Consider the following 24,225-nt stretch of genomic DNA (forward strand, 5'->3'; position numbering starts at 1 on the left):
GTATTCAGTTCCAGACAGTCTTGAAACTCAAGCAATACCTAATTAAAATATGGGCAATCACAACCACTTGTAAAATTCACACATCCCTTTTGTTAAGGGTGGACCACCTACAGAAAGGACCATGGACAATAGAGACATCAAAACTCAATGGGTGCTAGACAAATTTGAAATGGATCTCATCCACCTTTCATTGTATTGGGATGGCTCCTCATCCTGAACACAAAGATCTTGGCTGCCTGAAACACTCAGGATGTGGGAAGCTACAACAAAGGAGATTCATCAGTCGAACACACCACCTTATTTGCAAAAGGACTTTTGGAGGTCACATGGGCAAGGCAGCCATGTTTGTTACCTGCTTTTAAAAGATAACAGAAGAAGCTGTCCTGAAGCACATACCATCAGAAACACCATCTAAGCCATCAAAGCAGCTGCAAGGCAATTATGCAGCCAAGGTAATATACAGCTTTACCATGAAAGTGGGAGAAGGACTAACCACCCAACCTGCCCCAACTTCAAGTTCACTTGACAGCTGACCTTCTAATAATTCAACTACAAGAAGCCTCGCAGCTTACTGAGAACCCCCAGCTTTTACAAGACCTGCATTCCAGCTAAAGAATTCATTCATCTAAGAAACTACAGGCCTGTTATGAAATGGACTGAAATAATTCCAGATTGTAATCGTATTTTTAAAAAATCTTTGTGTGTGTGTGATAGCGTGTGTGAAATGTCATGCTTAAACCTCCATGGCAAGCGCGTGAGAATAAATAATCTGCTTTATTTATCAATTCACAAAAGCTCAATGTTGGAATATTTACATTGGGACTAGCCACTCTGAGGGTAAGAAAACACATTAACCTCACACTTTAAATCACTTTGATCATGGAAAACACTAAAACGCAAAAAACTCTGTCTGTGACACTTAGATGGAGGGACCAACTGTATTGTAACCAGATTTGCTGATGCTAGGAAGGAAAGCAAGCTCAGTAGAGGATACAAAGAGGTTGCACAGTGAGAGGTTAAGTGAGTGGACAGATGCAGTATAATTTGGGAAAATGTGAGGCTGTCCACTTTGACAGGAAGAATAGGAAAGCAGAATATTATTTAAATGGAGAGAGTCAACAGCACAGAGGGAGCTGGGTGTCTTCATACATGAATCATAAAAAGTTAGCATGCAGGTACAGCAAGTAATTAGAAAGGCAAATGGAATATTAGCCCTTATTGTAAGAGGGATGGAGTAGAAAAGTCTTGCTACAACTGCACAGGGCAATGCTGAGATTACTCCTCAAGTTTTGTGTGCAGTTGTAGTCTCCTTACTTAGGGAGTGATATACTTGCTTTGGAAAAGGTTCTCTTGGTTGATTCTTGGGATGACAGGGTTGTCTGATGAGGAAAGGTTGAACAGATTGGGCCTGTATTTTTTGGAGTTTAGAAGAATGAGAGCTGATCTTATTGAAACATGTAAGATACTGAGAGGCTTGATAGGGTCGATACTGAGAGAGTGTTTCCCCTCGTGGGGGAATCTAGAACTAGGGGACACAGTTTAAAAGTAAAGGGTCTCCAATATATGACCAAGATGGGTCATGAATCTTTGGAAGTCTCTTCCGCAGAGAGCAGTGAGCAGTGGAGGCTGGGTCATTAACATATTCAAGGCTGAGTTAGTCAGATTTTGATCAGCAAGTTCATCAAGGGTTATGGGGGGGGGGGGGGGGTGGCGAAGTGGTGAGGGGGAGTGGCGAAGGGGTGAGGATGAGGGCAGGCAGAAAAGTAGAGTTAAGGCCACAATCAGATCAGCCATGAGCTTATTGAATGGTAGAGTAAGCTTGACCGGCTGAATGGCCTACTCCTGCTCCTATTTCTTATGTTGTAATGAGTTTGCTGTGCACAAATTGGCAGCTGTGCTTCCTATTACAAGCTACATAGGCATTAGGACAGAAAACCAAAAACTTGGCCAAAGAGGTATGTTTCAAGAAGCATCTTAACGGAAGAAAGGGAGGCTGAAATGTTTCGGAAGGGAATTCCAGTGCTTAAGGCTTTGGCAGCTGAAGTTATGGCCACTAATACTGGAGTGATTTAAATAAGTACAAGGAAATCGACTCTAACATTGTATGTAGCTTAAGTTAATTTTTCTTGATTGCTCATTAATACATTCTCTCTATTTACAGTGAAATATGCCAGAAGATCACTGAGCATAAAGGGAGAAGTAGGTTTACTTTACAGGACAGATGAAACATCTGATCTTAAACTGGGAACATTGTAATTCAGATTCATTAAGATTTGTCCGCTATGGATCAATTCAGAACTCACATCCTAAATCTGTCTACTCAGTGGAAGTAGATACAGTGTGTAAAAAAAAACAATTGCAACATGGTTAGCCTGTAAAATGCAACAGAAAGATGAAAGAGCAGATGCTTTTATAATATGGCTAAATACAGTGTTATTTATTAATGCATTAATTTTGTACCCCCAAATTGTTATCTGCAAGTACTTTGCTTTATTGAATTAGATGCTTCACCAAAAAGACTTTTTAACAGAAACGGATCTGTGTTGAAACATGGGTGTTGACTTACTTTTGCAAGACTTCCCATCATTCCCTAAGGTGTAGCCAGTCCTGCAACGACAGGTCCTTGCCTTGTGGCTGCTGCTGAGTAGGCAGATGTGAGAGCATCCTCCGGGTTTATCATACAGATCCAGCTCACAAGCATGGCTTCTAACTGAGAAAATCAATGAGAAAATTCCTTTTAGACAGGTAACTAGAAAATCAATATGATTGAAGGTGGAATTATGATAATCCTCCACCTGAGACAAACAAATGTAAACCGTAACCAATTTTTCCCTCATAAATTACCAATTGTTGAAATAAATTGAGAAAGTGAATTTAGATAAATTTGACAATAAACCCTGTAACCTATTGTACAGTTCCCAAGATTATAGAATGGTGACAGCTTGTCCATCAAGCTGCCACATGCTTTGAGTCACAACATCTTAAAGATGAGGCCCAGTGGTGGCAGAGAAGGAAAGGAAAGGACACAAATCTTGCACTACCTTGTGGGTCGTCCTCTTGAATTGAGGGACAGCCCATGATGATTATATCAATAAGTATGTGTGTGCACACCGGCGCACCTGTTTTTGTGTGTATTTGTTGCTGATAAAATCAAAACAAGGACTACAACAAAAAACAGCAACAACTTGTATGTGCATCGTGCCTTTAATAGTCAACCACCCTAAGGCACTTCACAGGTTGCAATCTTTGTCTAAATTTCAGTATGACGGACTTGGTTAAGTTTTCTGCAACAATCTATGCCAGAAAAATATCATGTACATCCAATTAATATCCACTGAACTTGATCTAGAAACATTTTATATATTTTTCCCATAAAATTGATTTGTATTGTGTTTTACTTTGCACTGAAGCATGATCCCTCCTGTCAAGCACCTGCAGTTCTCCCCTTGCAGACCTACTGTACTGCAGTGCGTACTCAAATTGGAGATAAATTACACGGTCGGCCTGTTTTTGAATAATTTGCATTATTGGTTAGATGCCACCAAAAAATAAATTGAGATGCAAAATGGCATCAAGCAAATTAAATCTTCCGAAACAACATTACAATGCAAAAAATGAACAAGGCACAAGGTGAATATAAACCAGGTTCTAAGAAATCAAGAAATATTTATTCCGGAAATGCAGTAATCCTGTAATTTAGCAAATGAAAACACTCATAATTGGCTACTTTGGAACTACTGGGATTCCAATGAATTATTCAACATTCATTCAGCGCTGGAGGTAAAGAAACGACCACTGTGAATTTATTTTTGATTTTTTTTTTATATGCATGCTCAAATTACAGATTTTATTTTGCTCAACAATATACTAAATAAACTAGCTCACTTGATGTGCATCAATTTTATAAGTTACCTGACCAGGCACAAATGCTGTTTATATTTGAACATAACTACTACAAGTAGTCTGTGAAATGAGACTAGGGCCAAACAAAATAAAAGACCCTGCCTTTTGACAAACTAATCAAGTGAACTATTTCAATTAAGTGCTTTCCCTTCCCTAATGATTTTGGATTGAAGGGATCAGGAGTTTGACCACTTGCAAGTTTAAATTTTTTTTGTCATGATTCAGTACCTTGTAAAGTTGATTCTTTTAACACAGTCAGGTTTGTTTAGCTCTACTTGATATGTTCAAAGTATTGTAGAACAAGAGGAAATGTTTAAATATGTACATAAAAATCATATGATTTATACACAAAAGCATAACACACTCTCGCTTTTTGGCAACTAACACACAAAGTAGAATCATCAGGATCCGAGGGTTGTTAATGCTGTCTGTGTTTCAGAATTTGACACAGACATTATTATCTCTGAATACAGCCCTCTTATCTTCACTTTACTGCAAATTCTTTGGGGAAATAAATCAAACAAAGGTTGCAAAAACAAAAACATACTTGCTTTCTGTCCTTCAATCAAGTGAAACATGCCAGAAATGAATAAAAATTTGGGAAAAGCAAACCACAAATATTTTGAGAACCAAAGCCCAGTTTCAGAGTGTGTCTAGAAAATATCTTCTGAGATTGTAAAGTCAAAACATATTTTTGTTACAAAATGTGTGGGAATATGTTAAATATACTTCAAAATTCTCTAGTGTGAATCTCCCAAATAACAGCAACAGATTTTATTTTCACGCTATTGAATCCATAATGAAGGTACAATGTCAATAGATGTTATGTTGCAATAATCTTGCCCAGCTATATGGTATATTTTGAGAGCCCATATGCTACTGTATCCACAGCCTCACACATAGCAAGTGCATACTGAAAAATCACAGAAACCACCTGTAAATCTGACATTCTCTGATTGTGTGCAAGATCCCGCCAGCATCACTGAACTTAATAGTTTCCATTTTTTCCTGTGTATTCATATTTTGTATATTGAAAAATATTAATTGATTGTGCTGGTACACCTTTTAACTTGCCAGACCAGGGGCTCTTAGTCCTCGATGGGCCCGATTTGAATTCTGCACAAGTGGATGAATTTTGAATGAGTTAAGTCAGAGCTGATACGTCACTGGCCAAGTGTAAAATAAAGCTCCCTCAACTCTGCCTCAAGCATGTTTCTTAACCTTACCCTCTGCAAAATCAATTCACCCCATCAGCTGTTCTATACTGATTACGAATGGAGTTGAGAATACTCAAATGTAGGGTACACACAGCTAGTAGACCAAAAAGAATTTCATGCTCTCAGTTTGGCTTGAATTCACTTCTTGTTCCAAGAAATTAAGGGACAGTGTGACCAGCCAGTTCAATTGAATAAATTTTGTGAATTACATAATGACTAGAAAACAAACAAGATTCGGATGCACACAAAATATTTTATTATTGATATTGGTATCTTACAGCATCTTAAATATGAAATGAAAATTATTCAATGCATTAGTTTTAACAAACACATGATTTATCTGTATGTAATTTAATATTTTTTATTGCAATCCTGCAGTGTGCAATCATTTTTGAATATCTTTAATAATTATACATACACAATATTTTTTATACGTTAATATTAAATAGTTAAAAAGTTGCACTGAACATTTATGCACTTGATTACTAAGTGCGTACAAAAATTTCAAAAGGCCTTAGAAAAATAATTTGAATGGTAGCATTTTCTTTTGTCAAATTATGAATATTTTTTTCTTTTCGGCAGCATGAGATGATTGCCCAGATTTTGCTGTAAAAATAATGATGAGGCTATCAGCGTTAACTGGTATTAAGGATGGAATCAGACATAAGAACATGAGAAATAGGAGCAGGAGTAGACCACATGGCCCATCGAGCCTGCTCCACCATTCAATACGATCATGACTGATCTTGGGCATCAACTCCATTTTCCTGCCTGCTCCCCATATCCCTTAGTTCCCTGAGAGACAAAAAAATGTCTATTCCAACCTCAAATATATTCAAGAATGGAACATCCACAGCCCGATGGAGTAGAGAATTTGAAGGCACCCACAACCTTTGAGTAAAATAATTTCTCCTCATCTCAGTCCTAAATGATCAGCCCTTTATCCTGAGACTGTGACCCCAATGTTTTAGATTCCTTAACCAACGGAAACAATCTCTCAGCGTTGTTTCTTGGTTGAGTTGATGTTTTGGCTGAAAGTGAATGTCTTGAAAAGCAGGGAATTCTCCTTGGCTACGAAGTAGATCTGCCAGAGGTTGAGAACTCAGGTGAACTTGGTGTCGTAACAGGTTAGAGGAGAAAGTCCTTGTTCTTCTTGAAAGGTATTGCAGGTATATACTTAGGCTACTTAACTGTTGCAGTGGCAGATGGCTCTTTGCAGGACTCTCCCTCTCTCTCTGAAGGAAGTCGGTCTTGAAGTCTCTGAAGATGTTTCTCTTAAAACTCAATTTGAACTTCTGTTAACATCTTTTGGCAGAGGGCAAAAATGGCTGCTGTATCATGTGACCTCACAGCAGTGTCGCGTCATGGTCCAATTAAAGTATAGTAGTAATCACATTAAGCAGTTGGATTCTTCTCCCATCTGTGGTTTCAATAGCCTTTTTGTGTTTGAAAAGGTAAATCCACATTTTTTTACAATGAATGTGTCAATAGGGCTTTGTTTATCGCCTAGGGCAGAATTTTACCCTTGGCATGCAGGCTCAGTGGGGGCGGGCAAGGACGGTTGGGAAGCCGCCCGCCACCCGCAATCAGCAGCGCCCCGTGATTTCACACTGGCGGGCCAATTAAGGGCCCCCCCCCCACCAGCGTGAAAGGTGCATGGGAAATCTGCGAGAAGGGGAAGGCGGGGGCATGATGTCCGCCGGGTCCAATTGCGACCCGGCGTTCAATTCAAAACCAGCTGAGGCAGTCCCTGAAAGGCTGCCATGGAAGAACGCTGAAGTCTCCATGGTTACCGTTGCGGTTGGACACGGCAGGCGGGAGGGCAGGTCGGTGGGGCAGTTGGACCTGCCTTTCTCGGATGAGTGCCTCGCAGCCCTCCTGGAGGTGGTTGCAGCCAGGAGGGAAACCCTTGTCCCCAGGGATGGGAGGAGGAGGCCCCCCCCCACCACCCCACACCTCACCAAAATGGCCTGGGAGAAGGTGGCATCCAGGGTCAGTAGCCATGATGTAGTGAGGTGCACGTGGGCGCAGTGCCGGAAGTGCTTCAACGAACTGCTGCGATTGGGAAGGGTGAGTACTATGTTGGTATGGGTCACTTTGAAGAACAGTTAAGAGCTTGCCATCCCCCCCGTGGACCTCAGAGGTGTTAGAATGTGAGTGGCAAATGTCAATGAGGGGGTGAGACCTGGCTGCTTGGACTGAATACCTTGTGGTTCCAGGGTCATGAATTGACTGAGCCCTGCGAAGTGTTCCTCAGTTGCCGATTGCAGGCTCCATACTCGTCATATGCCTGCAGCCCTGGCATGTGGTGGTGGTTCTTATTGCGTAGACTAGCTGAAGGAGTGTTGGATCGAAGCATCCCAGGTGTCCCTGCCTCTCTGGAGGTTATGCAGGTCAGCGTCCATGCCCTCAGCATTCTCCTCATTGAGCTCGTCCTTGGACTCACGACTGTACTCATCATTTGTTGCCTGTGCAGCTGCGTCAAGATCTTCTTCCTCCACTGGGTCCCCCCTTGCCAGTGCCAGATTGTGCAGAGCGCAGCATGCAACCACTATCAGTGACAGACGATCTGGGGGGTATTGCAGTGCGCCCCCTGAATGGTCCAAGCATCGGAAGCACATCTTGAGGAGACCTATAGTTCTCTCTACCTCCACCCTTGTGGAGGCGTGCCTCCTGTTGTACTGCTGCTTGACCACTGTTCCTGGATGGTGGAGAGGCGTCTTGAGCCACCTTTTGAGGGTATAGCCCTTGTCACCCAGCAGCCATCCATCCAGTCGGGCTGAAGCCTCAGCACCTGGGAGTGCCTCAGGATGTAAGCGTTGTGGGAGCTGCCAATGTACCTTGTACAGACTTGCAGAAGTGATCACACCTATCTGCACATTCATTGAGTGGAATCCATTCCTGTTGACAAAGGCACTGGCTCACCCGCCGGTGCCTTGACAGCCACATGTGTGCAGTCGATTGCACCCTGGATGCGGGGGAACCCAGCAATCACTGCAAAGCCTCTGGCTCGCTCTGCCTGGCTGGCCGCGTCCATACGGTAATGAATGAAAGTCAATGCATTCCTGAACAGAGTTCTGTCACCAGCTTGACACAACTGTGGACAGCTGATTGTGAGACTCCACAAAGATCCCCCACCGAGCCCTGGAAGGAGCAGGAGGCAAAGAAGTAGAGGGCCACCGTGACCTTCAGAGCCACTGGCACGGGGTGTCAACCCTCAGTCACAGCTGATCTCAGGCCTGATCCTCTGACAGTTGGAGGTCACTGTCTTTCTTGAGAGGCGGAGCCTCCTTTGGCATTGCACCTCAGACATATTGAGGTAACTGCATCGCCACCTGTAAACCCTGGCAGCAGGAAAGTAACATCTTCTACAGCCCCTTCCGCCTTGGACTACCTCCTGGCCCTACACCCCTTGTGCCTGCGCCTCTCCTCCCACAGGTCCCTCCCCTGGATGCTGCATTGGGACACCTGGCCTCCTCTCCTTTCTGCCCCTCTCTTCCTCCTCAGAGGATGTGCCACTAGCGGAGACCACAATCCCCATTACCAGGGCTATGGAAGACTGTCTGATACCTGGAAGGGCCCACGTGGTCTGAACCCTCCAAGGGCCTGGAAGACAACAATGAGTCCTGAAATGAAGCCTAGAAATGCTCAGAATGCAGCTCCGAAGCGAGCTAAAGCTGTCCAGTTCACAGAAGCAACCAGCAGCAGGTTTGATCCAAAACTCCTCACTACTCACATTGTCAATGCCAATGACCCTTCTTCACCTGCCTGTGGATGAGCTTTTGCTAATTGTGGCCTGCCCGTTTTCCCGTGCGACGGCCAAAAAATCACGTGGGTTACGTAAAGTCAGAGACAATTGGTGTGTCAAGGGCCTTAACTGGCCTCTTGATTAATGGTGGGCGTGCCTCCGTCTCCATTGTGCGTCCACCTAGCGAAATAGCGCGAGAGCGCATGTTGACGTTGGCACGCTCGGCCGACGTCATCGTGTGTTAATTCATGCCCGAGTGGGTCGGGCGGATGCGCGCCCACCGAGCGAACAATTCTGCCCCTAGTCTGATGAACGTTGAGTCAGTATCATCGAGAAGGTCCTCTTTATTCTCTAGGAAGGTACTGCTTCATAATCCAGAAAAGTGTCTGCTGGTCCTCTGAAGCCATCTTGAATTTCAGTCTTTTAAAGTGTAGTTTTTAAAATTACATTTTAAAGAGTCATAATAACTTCACATCAGTATGGCCATGACAAAACTATTTTTCTTCTTTTTAAAATTTATTTCATAATCTTATTCTTTTCATCTCTTTACTTTGTTTTCTGTGCATTATCTTATATGAAATTAAATATTCTATCCTGTAGAGCACTGAAAAATTCGGCGCTGAATGCAAACCTGCCAACGTCAGCAGCCCCGCAGCCATTTAAGGCTCCGAGTAGTGTTAATTGGCTGGAGACGGGACTTCCATCCCTTACTCAGGGGGCAAGGTCTGCCTCAGGGAGAAGCCTCAGCAGCGCCACTAGGTACAGTGGCCACTGCTGAGAGAGGAAGAGGCCCTGCAGCCTACAGAAGGTAGGTCAAAGATATATATTTTTAAAATCACTGTTAATGGAGTGGAAACCTCTTCAAGGGAGGTTCTGGGGTCAAGGGGGCTGCCTTTATCCTCACTGGCCCACTCTTTTATTACAAAAACATTTGCTCCTAACTGGGGCCCCACCCAGTGGGGGTTGCAGTTCACTGTTGACAAAATGCCAGGGAGTCACAGGGTAGTGAAGGTGTTGGCAGGCTTAAAAGTGGACAAATCTCCAGGTCCGGATGATTTGTGTCCCAGACTGCTGAGGAAGGCAAGGGAGAAGATCGCAAGGGCTCTGATCCAAATTTTTAATTCCTCTCTGGCCACGGGGAACGTGCCAGAGGACTGGAGAACAGCTAATGTGGTTCCGCTATTTAAGAAGGGTTGTAGAGATAAGCCAGGGAACTACAGGCCAGTGAGTCTCACGTCAGTGGTCGGGAAACTATTGGAGAAAATTCTGAAGGAGAGAATCTATCTCCACTTGGAGAGGCAAGGTTTGATCAGGGATAGTCAGCATGGCTTTGTCAGAGGGAGGCCATGCCTAACAAATTTGATTGAATTTTTTGAGGAGGTGACCAGGTGTGTAGATGAGGATAGTGCAGTTGATGTAGTTTATATGGATTTCAGCAAAGCCTTTGACAAGGCCCCACATGGGAGACTTATAAAGAAGGCAAATGCACATGGGGTACACAGGGTAATTTGATAAGGTGGATTCAACATTTGCTTAGTTGTAGGAGACAGAGGGTGATGACAGAAGGCTGTTTTAGTGACTGCAAAACCGTGTCCAGTGGCGTACCACAGGGATCTGTGCTGAATCCTCTATTATTCGTCATTTATATAAATGACATAGATGACTATGTGGGGGGTAGGATTAGTAAGTTTGAGGATGACACAAAGATTGGCCGGGTGGTTAACAGTGAGGTTGAGTGTCTTGGGCTACAGGAAGATATAGACGGATTGGTCAAATGGGCAGAAAAGTGGCAGATGGAATTTAGCCCTGAAAGTGTGAGGTGATACACTTTGGAAGGAGTAATTTGACAAGGAAGTATTCAATGAACGGCATGGCACTAGGAAGTTCTGAGGAACAAAGGGATCTTGGTGTGTGTGTGTCCATAGATCTCTGAAGGCAGAGGGGCATGTTCGTGGGGTGGTGAAAAAGGCATATGGGACACTTGCCTTTATCAGTTGAGGCATAGATTACAAAAGTAGGGAGGTCATGTTGGAGTTGTATAGAACCTTGGTGAGGCCGCAGCTGGAGTACTGTGTGCAGTTCTGGTCACCACATTATAGGAAGGATGTGATTGCACTGGAGGTAGTGCGGAGGAGATTCACCAGGATGTTGCCTGGGATGAAACATTTAAGTTATGAAGAGAGGTTGGATAGACTTGGGTTGTTTTCGTTGGAGCAGAGAAGACTCAGGGGTGACCTGATCGAGGTGTTCAAAATTATGAGGGGCATGGACAGGGTGGATAAGGAACAGCTGTTTCCCTTAGTTGAAGGGTCAGTCATGAGGGGACACAAGTTCAAGGTGAGGGACAGGAGGTTTTGGGGGCATGTGAGGAAAAACATTTTTACCCAGAGGGAGGTGAATGTCTGGAATGCACTGCCTGGGAGGGTGGTGGAGGCGGGTTGCCTCACATCCTTCAAAAAGTACCTGGATGAGCACTTGGCCCATTCTAGGCTATGGGCCAAGTGCTGGTAAATGGGATTAGGTAGGTAGGTCAGGTGTTTCTCACGTGTCTGTGCAGACTCGATGGGCCGACAGGCCTCTTCTACACTGTGTGATTCTGTGATTCTGTCTCTGGATCCCGACAGCTGGGACAGTATCCAATTTCAAGGTGATGTTGGAGAGGAGGGAATGGGGAATCTGTTCACCTCCAATTAACAGCCCATTAAGCTCCTTTAGGAATTTGTTAACAGGCCAAAGTGGCTGGGACTGCAATTTTCAAAGGAATCCTCAGCGAACCCGAATATTCTGGTGGATATAAGAACATTGCTGTCGGATTCACATCTTCACCTCTGTTTTTGGACACTTGCACACCGTCTTATGCCTTTACGCTACTGGTCCTCCAAGCTGCTGCCTGCTGTCTTTGGCAAGGCAGCGGCAGGTCCCATTAGGTTCTGCGGCTCATGTTCTGCAAACAGCTCCTGTTTCCTGGAGATGCTCAACACCACCATGCTTAGCTCACCTCCTGCCCAATGAGGCGTTTCAAAATAGCATCACGTGAGTGCTGCATCCGAGGCATGAAATTGCCACCCGGAATTTATCCAGGCATCCTGTTTTGAAAATCCGGCCCATGTTATCACTTGCCCAGAGAGCAGACACCACAGATCCCCTGTAGAGGGCGCCAAGCTGGAAATGATCTCCAGCAATGGAAAACTCTGTCACTCTTAAGCTCAAGAAAAGTCTCTGGGCAGCTGTCAACTGATGACTGGTGAAGGCAGGGTAAGCAACTCTTGGGAAAAAAAATTGAGGCACACTTTGGTATGGTGGGCTGGCTGTCCCTGGGGGTGGGGTGGGGGGTGGTTTGCGGGGGAGTGTGAGGTGCAGGGTGGTGGCGGGGACAAGCGTGGTGGGAGGGTTTGGTGGGGGGATCTGGCTGGCAATGGCAAAGCTGTGAGAGCACTGGCACTGGGGGGTGTTCTGGCAAACCTCTAAGCGTGGGCCACCAGAAAGATGAGCACAACATGCATGCACAAGTGCTTAAAGATCGTGGGTCAAAAATACGGGACAAGCAGCACCCCAGCAAGAAACAACCTGGGACATAGGACAAACACTCAAATGTGGGATAGTCCGGTAGAATCCAGGATGGTTGGTCACACTGGGTGAGGGCTGTTTCTTCACTCCAAAGTCCAGGCCTATGATCAATGTAGAATTTCCAATTCATGATTCCTTGAAATCCACCATTGGGTATAAATTGAGTATAAATATTTAGCAGAAATCTTAACCCATTCATTTTAAATGGGCTAATGCCGCAATGAAAAATAATGGAGCAAGGAAATTCAAATAAATGTTTTAAGCATTCATAATAAGCATTCCAAGTATAATTTTTTTGACAGCAACAAATATCACTCTTCTAAACTCCAGCAGATACAAGCCTAGCCTGTCCAACCTTTCCTCATAAGGCAACCAGCCCATTCCAGGTATTAATCTGGTAAACATTCTCTGAACTGCATGAGCATAAAATTAGGATAAATTGGATTTTAATGTTGAAATAAGCACTAATAAATTATCTATAATATGAAGAATGTCTTGAAAACAACATTTGTAAAGTATTCTGCTTCCCTGTTGACTTTCTGAATATTTTTCTCAAAATTGTGAACGCTACTGGCTGCTAATGGAAGTAGTGGCTTAGAGAAGTAACTGAGCCATTATAAAGTTAAAGTTGGATGTCCAAATTATTAGATTTAAAACTGTTCTGGGTTAACAATTGCATTTGCTGATGCTGTTTCATTTTACCGATGCATGTGGTCCACTTAATCTGTAGCTCATGCTGACATTTAACTGTTTGATTATGGAGTGAAATGTATTCATAGCTAGGCTCCATCTTAAACAGACATGACTATGAGTACATTGATGTGCAGCTAGGAAAGGCTTAGAGCTCCAACTTGATCTTAAATGTGATTTGTTTCACGACGCTTGACTGAGCAAAGGCTTTGCTCAGCTTGGGTAAAGAATGACATTATTCCTTTCTTTTCCCCTCTCTTCCTAAAACTCAGCATCCCTGCTGAGAAAGCCATCACAAAAACATTAAAGGAAGGCATGGGCTTTTACTTTGAATTTTGCGGTGTGACTCCCTGGGGTCAGCAAATGCTGCCATTTGGAGTTAGGCAATGATATTTGATGCTTTCTACAGCTCTGAACAGTGATCACATTTCTTGAATTTCCTCCAGTGTAAATTCATTGGCACAACGAGGGTAGATTGGAAATCTGAGTTTTTTTTTTGTAATTTCATGAAAATTCAAAGGAAGTTTAACATATACTTTTCAGTTATATCTTAAAACACATTTCTACAAACATCAGTGTTTTCTTTGTTATTCAGATTTTAGGCCGAATTTTTGTCTGGGTGCGAAGGTGCATTTTGATACACGAATGGCCACGTTTAACTTTTTTTTTGGGGGGGAAAACCAATCTTTCTCTGCGTTCCCAACCCTGCGTCATTTTGCTTTGGCCTTTTTGAGTGTGGGGAATTACTAGCATTCAAAACGCACATCTGCCCTCGCCAAGGTCGAGATCCCCATTTCAATTGGAGGACAAAAATCAGATTTGTTCCCGTACATCATTCCTATCTGATGGTGCGGGGTTTTGGAAGCCCATTAAAAGGGGTTGGCGAGTTCCTGAAGAAAATGGAAAGCCTGCGAAGGAGTCAGGAACATTCTGAAAGTGTGAAGTGTTTTCACGCATTTAAATGTCAATATTAGGTGCTGTATTGTCATACAGATGCGCTGAACATGCAATGTTTCATCCTAAGGATCTTCCCTTTAAAGGTAAGCTGACACTTACATTGACCAGCCAGGTAATTTGTTCATGTGCATTTCAGTGTTAATCCACTAAATGATGCCATAAAACATGTTACAAAATGTCCTGTCAGCCTGTGCTGTCATATTTTTCCATGTGATTTAAATGGTTCTGGCTGATTTAAAAAAAACTGGTTTTGACACTTGAAAAAATCTACACTTCAAAAAAAAAATCTAACCACCGAGGCTCCTTACATTGATTGACAAGCACCCTGCTTTCAAATTGAAATCAGCACCTTCTGTTCTTTCCTTCATGGAAAGTAGTCTATTGTTTGGGTGGTTGCGGCCATTCTGAATACTTGGCTGAGTTTCCAGTGCTAATAGGCTTTGGCACAGGAGGTGTTTCTTTCATCAGAGAATGAATGACAGTTTCAAGAAGTGGTAAAACAAGGTTGTGTCTTTGATGATGTGGTTTCTGGTTTGTTGACACAAGCTAATAGGATCACAAGTATTACAATTTTTTTTTCCACAAGTCAGGATGGAATTTTTCTCCTAAATCAATGATATTGGGGCTTTTATTAGATGGTACGTGGTTTATTTTTTACTCCCAAAGAATGTAAAATATTTTCCATCAATCTTGCATGGAACCTGAGGATTGTACATAGTGCATACTAGGTGAGGGCATGGAGGATGAATCAGGGCCATAGAAGTGGCAAGGGTGATCTGAAGGGTCAAGGGCTGGCATTGGAGGTGGGTGAGGGAGAGAGGTGAGGGGTGAAGTATAGGGGGTCATTAAACACTGTTAGAATCTGGGATACTTTGGAGAACTGAGGCTGGCCCCCACAACCACTTACCTCATGCACACCAGCACAGCTTGCAAACTGCACCTGACCCTGGTGTGAAAATTGGTGTGTGAAATTATACATGGGTCAAATGTGTAAATTGTGAGTCATGAAAGTGCATGGGTTGTTTTTTTCATTTATTTATGCATCGAATGTGGGCATCACAGGCCGGCATTTATTGCTCATTCCTAATTACCCCCGAGAATGTGGTAATGAACTGCCTTCTTGAACTGCTGCAGTCACTGTGATGTAGTTATACACAGTACTGTTTTGGAGGGAGTTCCAGGATTTTGACCCAGCAACAGTGAAGGAACAGCTTTATATTTCCAAGTCAGGATGGTGAGTAGCTTGGAAAGCAACTTGCAGGTGGTGGTGCTCCCATGCATATGTTGCCCTTGTCGTTCTAGGTGGTAGAAGTCATGGGAGCGGAAGGTGCTGTCGAAGGAAATTTGCTGAGTTGCTGCAGTGCATCTTGTAGATGGTACATCCTGCTGCCTCTGTAAGCTGGTGGTGGAGAGAGTGAATGTTTAAGGAGGTAGATGCGGTGCCGATCAAGCAGGCTGCTTTCTCCTGGATGATGTCGAGCTCCTTGAGTGTTGTGGGAGTTGCACTCATCCAGGTAAGTGTAGACTATTCCAACACACTCCTGACTTGTGCCTTGTAAATGGTGGACAGGCCTTGGGGAGTCAGGAGATGAGTTACTCACCACAGAATTCATAGCATCTGGCCTGCTCTTGTAGCCACAGTATTTATATGGCTAGCCCAGTTCAACTTCTGGTTAATGGTAACCCCCAGGATGTTGACGGTGGGGGATTCAGCAATGGTCATGACATAGAATGTCAAGGAGAGATGGTTACATTCTCTTCTGTTGGAGATAGTTATTACCTGGCTCTTGTGTGGCACGAATGTTATTTGCCACTTATCAGCCCAAGCCTGAATATTGTCCAGGTCTTGCTGCATAGGTACATGGACTGCTTCAGTATCTGAGGTGTTGTGAATGGTGCTGAACATTGCCTACTCGTCAGTGGACATCCCCACTTCTGACCATATAATGGAGGGAAGGTCATTGATGATGTACCTGAAGATGGTTTGCTATAGGACACTGCGCTGTGGAACTCCTGCAGCAATGTCCTGGGACTGAGGTGATTGACCTCCAACAACCACAACCATCTTCCTTTCTGCTAGGTATGACTGCAGCCAGTGGAGAATTTTCCCCCAATTTCCATTGACTTCAGTTTTGCTGGGGCTCCATGATGCCACACACAGTCAAATACTGCTTTGATGTCAAGGGCAGTCCTCTCACCTCACCCCTTCACTTCAGGTTTTTTGTCCATGTTTGGACCAAGGCTGGAATAAGATCAGGAGCTGAATGGCCCTGGCTGAACCCAAACAGAGCAACAATGAGCAGGTTATTGCTGAGCAAGTACCACTTGATAGCATTGCCAATGAACCCTTCTACCATTTTGCTGATGAACAAGATTGGATTGACTGGGTGGTAATTGGCCTGGTTGGATTTGACCTGCTTTTCGTAGACAGGACATATCTGGAGAATTTTACACATTGCTGGATAGATGCTAGTGTTGCAGCTATACTGGAACAGCTTGGCTAGGGGCACAGCAGGTTCTGGAGCACAAGTCTTCAATACAATTGCTGGAAAGCTGTCAGGGCCCATAGCCTTTGCAGTATCCAGTGCCTTCTGCCGTTTCTTGGTATCACATGGAGTGATGCAAGACTTGCATCTGTGATGCTGGAGATCTCAGGAGGAGGCTGGGATGGTTCAGCTTTGTCTTTTGAACTGATGTGCTGGGCTCCTTCACCTTTGGGAATGGTGATATTTGCAGAGCATCCTCTGCCTGTCGTTGTTTAACTTTCCACAACCATTCATGACTAGATGTGTCAGGACAGCAGTGCTTAGATCTGATCCGTAGGCTGTGGGGCCTCTTAGCTCTGTCTATCACAAGCCAAGATGGAGATTCAGCCCTTCACATCCAAGTTTTCCCTTTTATTTTGCTTGCTAATTAGTATGTCTAATCAATAATTTTTAAAAAAAACAATGCCTACTTTACATATCAAAATCTTTTCATATGGAAACCATGATTTTTTTCAAAAGCCTGTAAAACATTTTATGGTAAATTTTAAGTGAGTGGAATGGGCAATCGGGGTGTATAAGTTGGGCAAATTGTGTAAGGGATTCATTTAAAATTGCTAATCCATTGAAAATACATTTAAAAGCCCGGAAATGAGTCTGGAATTATATCTGGGCCAGACTCAGCACTAGAGTAACAGTGCACCCAAAATGTAAAGACCAAGAATTGATACAAATTGGTCCTCTGGCCTCACTAACATACCCAAATCGAGCTAACAACATTGATGACACTTAAGCAGAGAACTCGTCCGAGTAAGGACAGCAATGTTAGCAGGTACCACTCAAGTAATTTCCAGGAGGGTGGATTGGAAGAGCCTATATGAAACTGGGTTTTACGCTCCTGGATGGCATGTTTTTGGATGATTCATAAAATGCAGCACATGGCCTTCACACCACCTCAATCTGTTTCCCATTTTACGGGGTAAGGTTGGGGGGGGAGGGGGGGGAGGTTGTGTGTGTGTGTGTTGGGGGGGGGGCGGGTGTGCGGTGGAGCCATCCAGCAGCCTCCCCCCCCACCCTTGTTAATGATGCTCCTTAAGTGGCCAATTACTGGGAATGGCTAAGTGGAGTCAAGGTTGCCAGCAAACTCAGCCTGGGCCTATCAACTCCTTGGTGAACACAGACATCATTTGCATACATACCACCTAGATTTCTATCAAACAGGTGACTGATAAATCAGTCATCCTGTCAGATCATTTATTTCCTTTACCACTGACTACCAATGTGACTATGACACAAATGCCTAATTTCACTGCATTGCTGTACATCCTATGGTGCAAGGGGTCATTGATGACCAGTAGAATCATGCTTCTCCTGTCACCAGCACTTGTTCCTCCTTTCCTATACTCTAGAATTTGCTCAGTGCTCTCTCCTCAGGAATATTATCTGAATTGTATGCAATGTTACCAACTCTGCTGGAGCTTGCCAATATTCATCAGAGTAGGTGCTATATGAATACTGTCTTACTGTGGGCCTGTGAGTGGCTAAGAAATAAATACTCCACTATTATACAACCGGGGAGAAGATACTTCCTTAACTCCTGCGAATTGGGTGGAACATTCAAAAAAACAAAAGATAACCTAGCTTTAACTTTGTGGCTCCAGCTGCAGATATCAACTGAGTCAGCCACTCAGTGTTAAGAAATATATGGTAGGAATACAGAAAAGTATAGCAAGAGTACATAGAGCACCACTCCATCCCTATGTGAATGCATTAAAGACTCTTGACATAGAACCTGAACTGGTAATTGCAAACTTTGTAGAAGTGTCTGAAAGAGAACCAAGCTGACATTTGCTTGAATCATGAATTCAGTTTAAATCATAGAATCAAACCATTTTACAGGACATTATTTGACCCATCATGCCTGAACAGAGATCTCAAAAAGAGCTATCCATTTAAACCCATTTCCCTGTACCATAGCAATTTTAAAAACAAGTTCATTTTTTAAAGCCTCATGATCCTGCTTTCATCATCTAAATATCCTCTTAAAAAAGTAAATTGCCTCTCACCATTCCTTTCACAATTTAAATGATCATAAATTTATGTATTCTAGCTACAAACTTTCTGACCAATGAAAATAGTCTTTTTCCCCCAATTTACCTTTTTAAAATTGCCACATCATTTTGAACACTTCTACCAGATCTCGTTCAAATCTTCTTTGTCATCAAAAGTTCATCTTGGGAAGGTAGGCTGACAACTTTTTACATTTACTTTAAACACGTTCCAGAGAGAATAGAGAACTGCCCAACAATCCCTGCTATGCAATTCTTTTCAGAATAATATCCTGCGAAAATGCAGCATTTCCTTTTTCACACTTTCAAAACAGAGCTGCTAATTAATACTGAAGTAGTCGGTGGTGTTATGTTATATATTCATATCCACTGGGAAGTGCACTGAGACTAACACTTATTTCACAGAAGGTACTTAAAAATACTCAGAGGAGACCATCACTCATTCTGCCAAGCTTGGGTTTGGGCTGAAGGCCTGGAAGCAAAGCACATGACAAGGCCTACTCAAAAATATTGGAGAACTGCAGAAATGAATTACAGTAGCATACAGAGCAACCTGTAAAAAATTTTTAAAAATGCAATGACTTACCTGTTGGTTGCCTTAGTTTATGGTAGATGTGTAGAACTCTGCCATTCTCTAGTTTTGCTAGTGTTTCAATGTCCGTGCCATTGAATCTGTTTATTTTAGTGATGCTTAATTTGTATTTAGCAGTGAAATTATCTAAGTTGATGGCATAAATGAAGTTTTCAAACACTGCCAAACTGTAAAGATGTCTAACCTGCAAATAAAAGATAGCTTAGTATTGCCATCTGCTAAATTATCACTGCATAATTTCTAAGACAATAAATCAGGCAGCTTTCAGATTAATGACATACATTTTATACGTAATCATTACCACAAGCAAGAATTCATTTGCCGGTCACATTTGGGAAAGCTGATGTCTATCTGTGTTATAGTCACCCGCATTGTTCCATCATTCTAATACAAATTATTTCAAGGCCATTTCTCAAATCTCATATGTGAATTTGTCTGTTTTATTCAAATAGTTGAATATTTCAAATACAACAAAAATAATCTTCACTTAAGCATAGTTTGTAAAGCTTGTAAAGTTTAACATTTATGACAGTATAAGGATATATTAAACAGACACATGTTATCAGTATACATTTTTCAAGAGATGATTTAGAAATGCCTGTTCACTTCTTCAAATACAATTACCTCCTTAAATCCTGTTCCTACTAGAACACACTCCACAGCCCACAAACTGATGACAGTTCAACCTCTCGGTGGCTCACCTCCTGCTTGACTACAAACATCACTAACCTAAGTCTGGTAACTGACCCGAGTGCTGAAGTCCAAGGTTTCAGCTTCCCACAGCAAATCTGGACAATCCTCAACAGCTTGAGGACGGGCCAGGGAAGATGTGGCCACTTGCTTCACAAGCGGAATATGAGGAACAGCTTAAGTTATGACTGTGGCCATCCTAGTCAGACTTCCGTCTATATATTGAACTTCTGTCCTGAGAGATCCATTCCTGGTGGCATGACAACCATTCATATTGCGTTAGCTAAAGCCATTGAATAGATTGTTCACCTCACCATTAAACTATCAAACCCAGCCATACAAATAAAAAAAAAACCTAGGATTACATTTTGGAAGAATTGTAGAGCTGATTGTTGGAGTGAACCATGAAGATTGGAGAAACAAAACTTACTTTGTAATTCATTCAGGTATATTAAAGGGCCTGAAGTAGAAATAGACAACTATTTCACAAAGTCAGAACATTTTCTCAGAGAATTTACCACTAATCTATTCCCAGCAGCAAAAAAATTAAAGTGTACATTCACCAATGCTGTCTGATAACTGTACTCAAAGGGCACATGGTTTGGAGTTAGGGTCACAACACTTCAGTGGCAATTCCCTGACAAATGTTGGGAAACTGTCCTAAAACTTGTCTTAAATATAACCTCAAAATGGAGCTTCAGGAGTGAACCTGAGCTCTGGGAAACCAAAAGAGCTAATTAAAATAAAAGATCAAAAGTATTTGTATGAAACACAGCATTTCTTTACAAGAACTATAAAGACCACACTACAGACATAGTGGCCTAGAAATTAGATCACCCAGCCAACTACGTATCCATGCTGCCACTTTGCTGGCAAGTCTCTTATAAAATTAACGATTATCAAGGTCATGAGGGTCCAGACACAGTAGAGAAACTCATCCCATTGACAGATTAGTTGAGAGCCAAGGATCACTGATTTAAGGTGAGTAACAAAAGAAGCAACAGCAACATGAAGAAAAGCTGTTTTCTGCACTGAGTGGTTATGATCTGGAATGCACAGCTTGTGGATGTGATGGAAGCAAGGTCAATCGCAGCTTACAAAAGGGAATTGGTTAACTATCTGAATAGAAAAAAACTGGAGGGCTACACAATCGACAGGGGAATGGGACTAGCTGAGTAGTGCTTACTGAGAGCTGGCACAGACATGATGGGCCGAATAGCTCCCTCCTGTGTTGTAACCATTCTAATATTCTATTCTATGTCGCACTTTATTAAATGCCTTTTGTAAGTCCATATACACCACATCAACCAAATTACCCTCTTCAACCCCCTCTGTTATCTCATCTAACAACCCAATCAAGTTAGTTAAACACAATTGTTCCAAGTGACTGTTAATTTTGTCCAGGTTATCATTCCTAAAAGCTTTTCCACCACCAAACTGACTGGTCTGTAGTTGCTGAGTTTATCCTTACACCCTTTTTTGAACATATATGTGACATTTGCAATTCTCCAGTCCTCTGGCAACACCACCATATCTAAGGAGGTATGGAAGATTATGGCAATTCCTTCACAGTATCCACCCTTACTTGTCTCAGCATCTTGAATGCATCACATCCAGTCCTGGTGATTTTTCAATTTACAAACAGCCTGTCTTTCTAATACCTCCTCTATCAATTTGTAGCCTATCCAGAATTACAGCTACTTCCCTTTTTGCTATGCCTTTGGCAACATTTTCTTCCTTGGTAAAGACAGATGCAAAGTATTCATTTGGTATCTCAGCCATGCCCTATGTCTCCCTATGTAGATCCTCTTTTTAGCTGCAGCAACCCCCCACGCCATCTCTTAACTACCCTTTTACTGTTTACATGCCTTTCGGACTTTTGGATTCCCTTTTATGTTATCTGCCAGTCTCTTTTCATTTGCTGTATTTGCCTCTTTTGTTTCCTTTTCTTCCTTTTCCTCTGACCTTTTTCATGTTCAGCCTAGTTCTCACTTGTATTATCAGCTTGATAGCTGTCATATTCACCCTTTTTTGTTTTATCTAGCGATCGCATGCATCATTCAGAAAGCTCTGGCTTTGATTGCCTTAAATTCCCCCCTCGTGGGAACATACTTCAACAGTAACTGGACCATCTCCCCTTTGAAGTCAAACCACTGTTCCATCACAGTTTTGCCTGTTAATCATTACCTGGGACAGATCTGTTCGCACCCCACTGAAATTGGCCCTCCTCCAATTAAGTATTTTTACTCTAGATTGCTTCTCATTCTTTTCCATGGCTGACCTAAACCTTATAATACAATGATCAGTGTCCCCTAAGCACTCCCCCACTGACACTTGATCCACTTCACCGACCCTATTTTCCAGAACCAGATCCAGCAATGCCTTCTTCCCCATTGGGCCCAGAACATACTGATCAAGAAAGTTCTCCTGAGCATATTATAGAAACTTTTTCCTCTCTTTAGGCGTTACATCATTACTCTCCCAGTTTATATTACAATAATTACAGTCCCCCATTATCACTACACTATAGATTTTGCACCTCTCTGTAACTTCCCTGCAAATTTGCTCCTCCATAGCTTTGCCATTAGATTGTGGCCTATATAATGCACCCAGTAGTGTAATGATATCTCTATTGTGGCTTAACTCTAACAAAAGAGAATCTGTCCTTCGCCTCTCCAGAACATCCTTTTTTTCCAGCACTTTAACATTCTCCTTAATCAATAGACCACTTGTCTTTCCTTCCTATTCTTCCTATCTTTCATGATTTGTTCTGAATCTATTCAATTTAGCATGCTGGTAGTGCCACACATCATAATTGAGGGTATCCTCAATGTGTAGGCAGTACTCTGCCTCCACAAGGACTGTGTAGCGTTGACTCCTAACATGAACAGATGCATCTATGACATCTAGATTGATGAGGATGACATCAAGTATTGGGTTCCCTCACCACCTGCTGCAGGCCCAGTCTAGCAGCTGTGTCCCTCAGGGCTTAGTGTCAACAATGGTACTACCATGTCAATCTTGGTGATGGATGTTGAAGTCTCCCGCCCAGAGTATGTTCTATTCTTTGCTAACCTCAGGGCTTCTTCCAAGTGATTTTCAACATGGAGAGTACTGATTTATCAGCTGAGGGAGGGCGGTAGGCGGTGATCATTAGGAGGCTTCTTTGCCCAGTTTTGAACTAATACCATGAGGCTTCATGAAGTCTGGAGTCAAAGTTGAGGACGCCAGTGCCATTCCCTCCTGACAATATATCACTATGCCACCACCTCTGGTGGGTCTATCCTGCTGGTGGGATAGAACCTACCAGGAATTATGCTAGAGGAGTCCGGGATGTTGGCTGGCATATGACTACTGACTGGGCAGGGTGTGCCTTTGGGTGTGCTTGAATCTGCTACCTTGTTTAATGCCAAGTGTTCTGTCCAGTTTTATTCTTACTACAGCTTTTTGTAGTAGTTTGGATACAACTGAGTGGCATAGTTACATAATAGTTTGACAAAATATACCCCAGAGAAGTAAAGGAAAGCTTTGTCTTAATTGATAGTCATTACTGGGGAGGGGGTGGAGGTGGAAATTGTAGGAAATAAATTGTCTCCTCGCACTAAAATATTAATTTAGCAGAATACACTCTTAAAGATCAAACTTTGGAAAGATACCTTGGATTTGCAGAATGTCACATTGGAAGAAATGGCAGTAATATGTTTAGCCCATCATAGTTGGCTCTATATCTGCTTTTTTATGTAAAGTCATAGAACCATAGAGGCATTTCAACACAGAAGGAGGCCACCTGCGGGCATCCTGTTTAGCAACCCAATCTATCCCATTCCCCAGCTCTGTAGCCCCATAGCCTTGCAAATTTATTTCCCTCAAGTGCCCATCCAATTTCCTTTTAAAATCATTCATTCCCTTTGCTTCCACTAGCCTCATAGACCGTGAGCTCCTGATCATTAGCACTTGCAGTGTAAGGAAGTTCTTCATCACATCTCCTCGCATCTCTCGCCCAAAACCTGTGTACCCTACTCTTAAACAAGCGTTGGGCAGGATTTTACGTCCTGTGGGCGGGTGCGCGCCTGACCCGATCAGGCGTAAAATTGCGCGAGATGACATCATCGCACACACACTCACACCATATTTCGCTCGGCGGGTGTGCTCAAAAGTCGGAAACGCATCCGCTGGCAATTAAACGGGCAATTAAACCCATTAATGGTGCAATTGTCTGCAATTTTTCATGGCCCGTCCAACCGTACGGTTGGCGGACAGGCGAATCGGCTAGGCGGCCTTTACAGTTCTCATCAAACATCATCCAAGG

General features: G+C 42.9%; 1 protein-coding gene across 1 annotated transcript in view; it reads right to left on the bottom strand.

Annotated features, from left to right (window-relative positions):
- Positions 1 to 24,225, bottom strand: part of LOC144686788 (low-density lipoprotein receptor-related protein 1-like) — a 1,926,687-nt gene that overhangs the window by 1,032,216 nt on the left and 870,246 nt on the right. The window contains exons 9-10 of the mRNA XM_078552493.1: positions 19,221 to 19,410; positions 2,567 to 2,710 (exon numbers count right to left, since the gene is read on the bottom strand). Coding sequence (XP_078408619.1) covers positions 2,567 to 2,710; positions 19,221 to 19,410 — 334 coding nt within the window. The remainder of the gene's footprint in view (positions 1 to 2,566; positions 2,711 to 19,220; positions 19,411 to 24,225) is intronic.

The sequence above is a fragment of the Cetorhinus maximus genome, chromosome 11, assembly GCF_964194155.1.
Source record: "Cetorhinus maximus chromosome 11, sCetMax3.hap1.1, whole genome shotgun sequence".
Classification (NCBI taxonomy): Eukaryota; Metazoa; Chordata; class Chondrichthyes; order Lamniformes; family Cetorhinidae; genus Cetorhinus; species Cetorhinus maximus.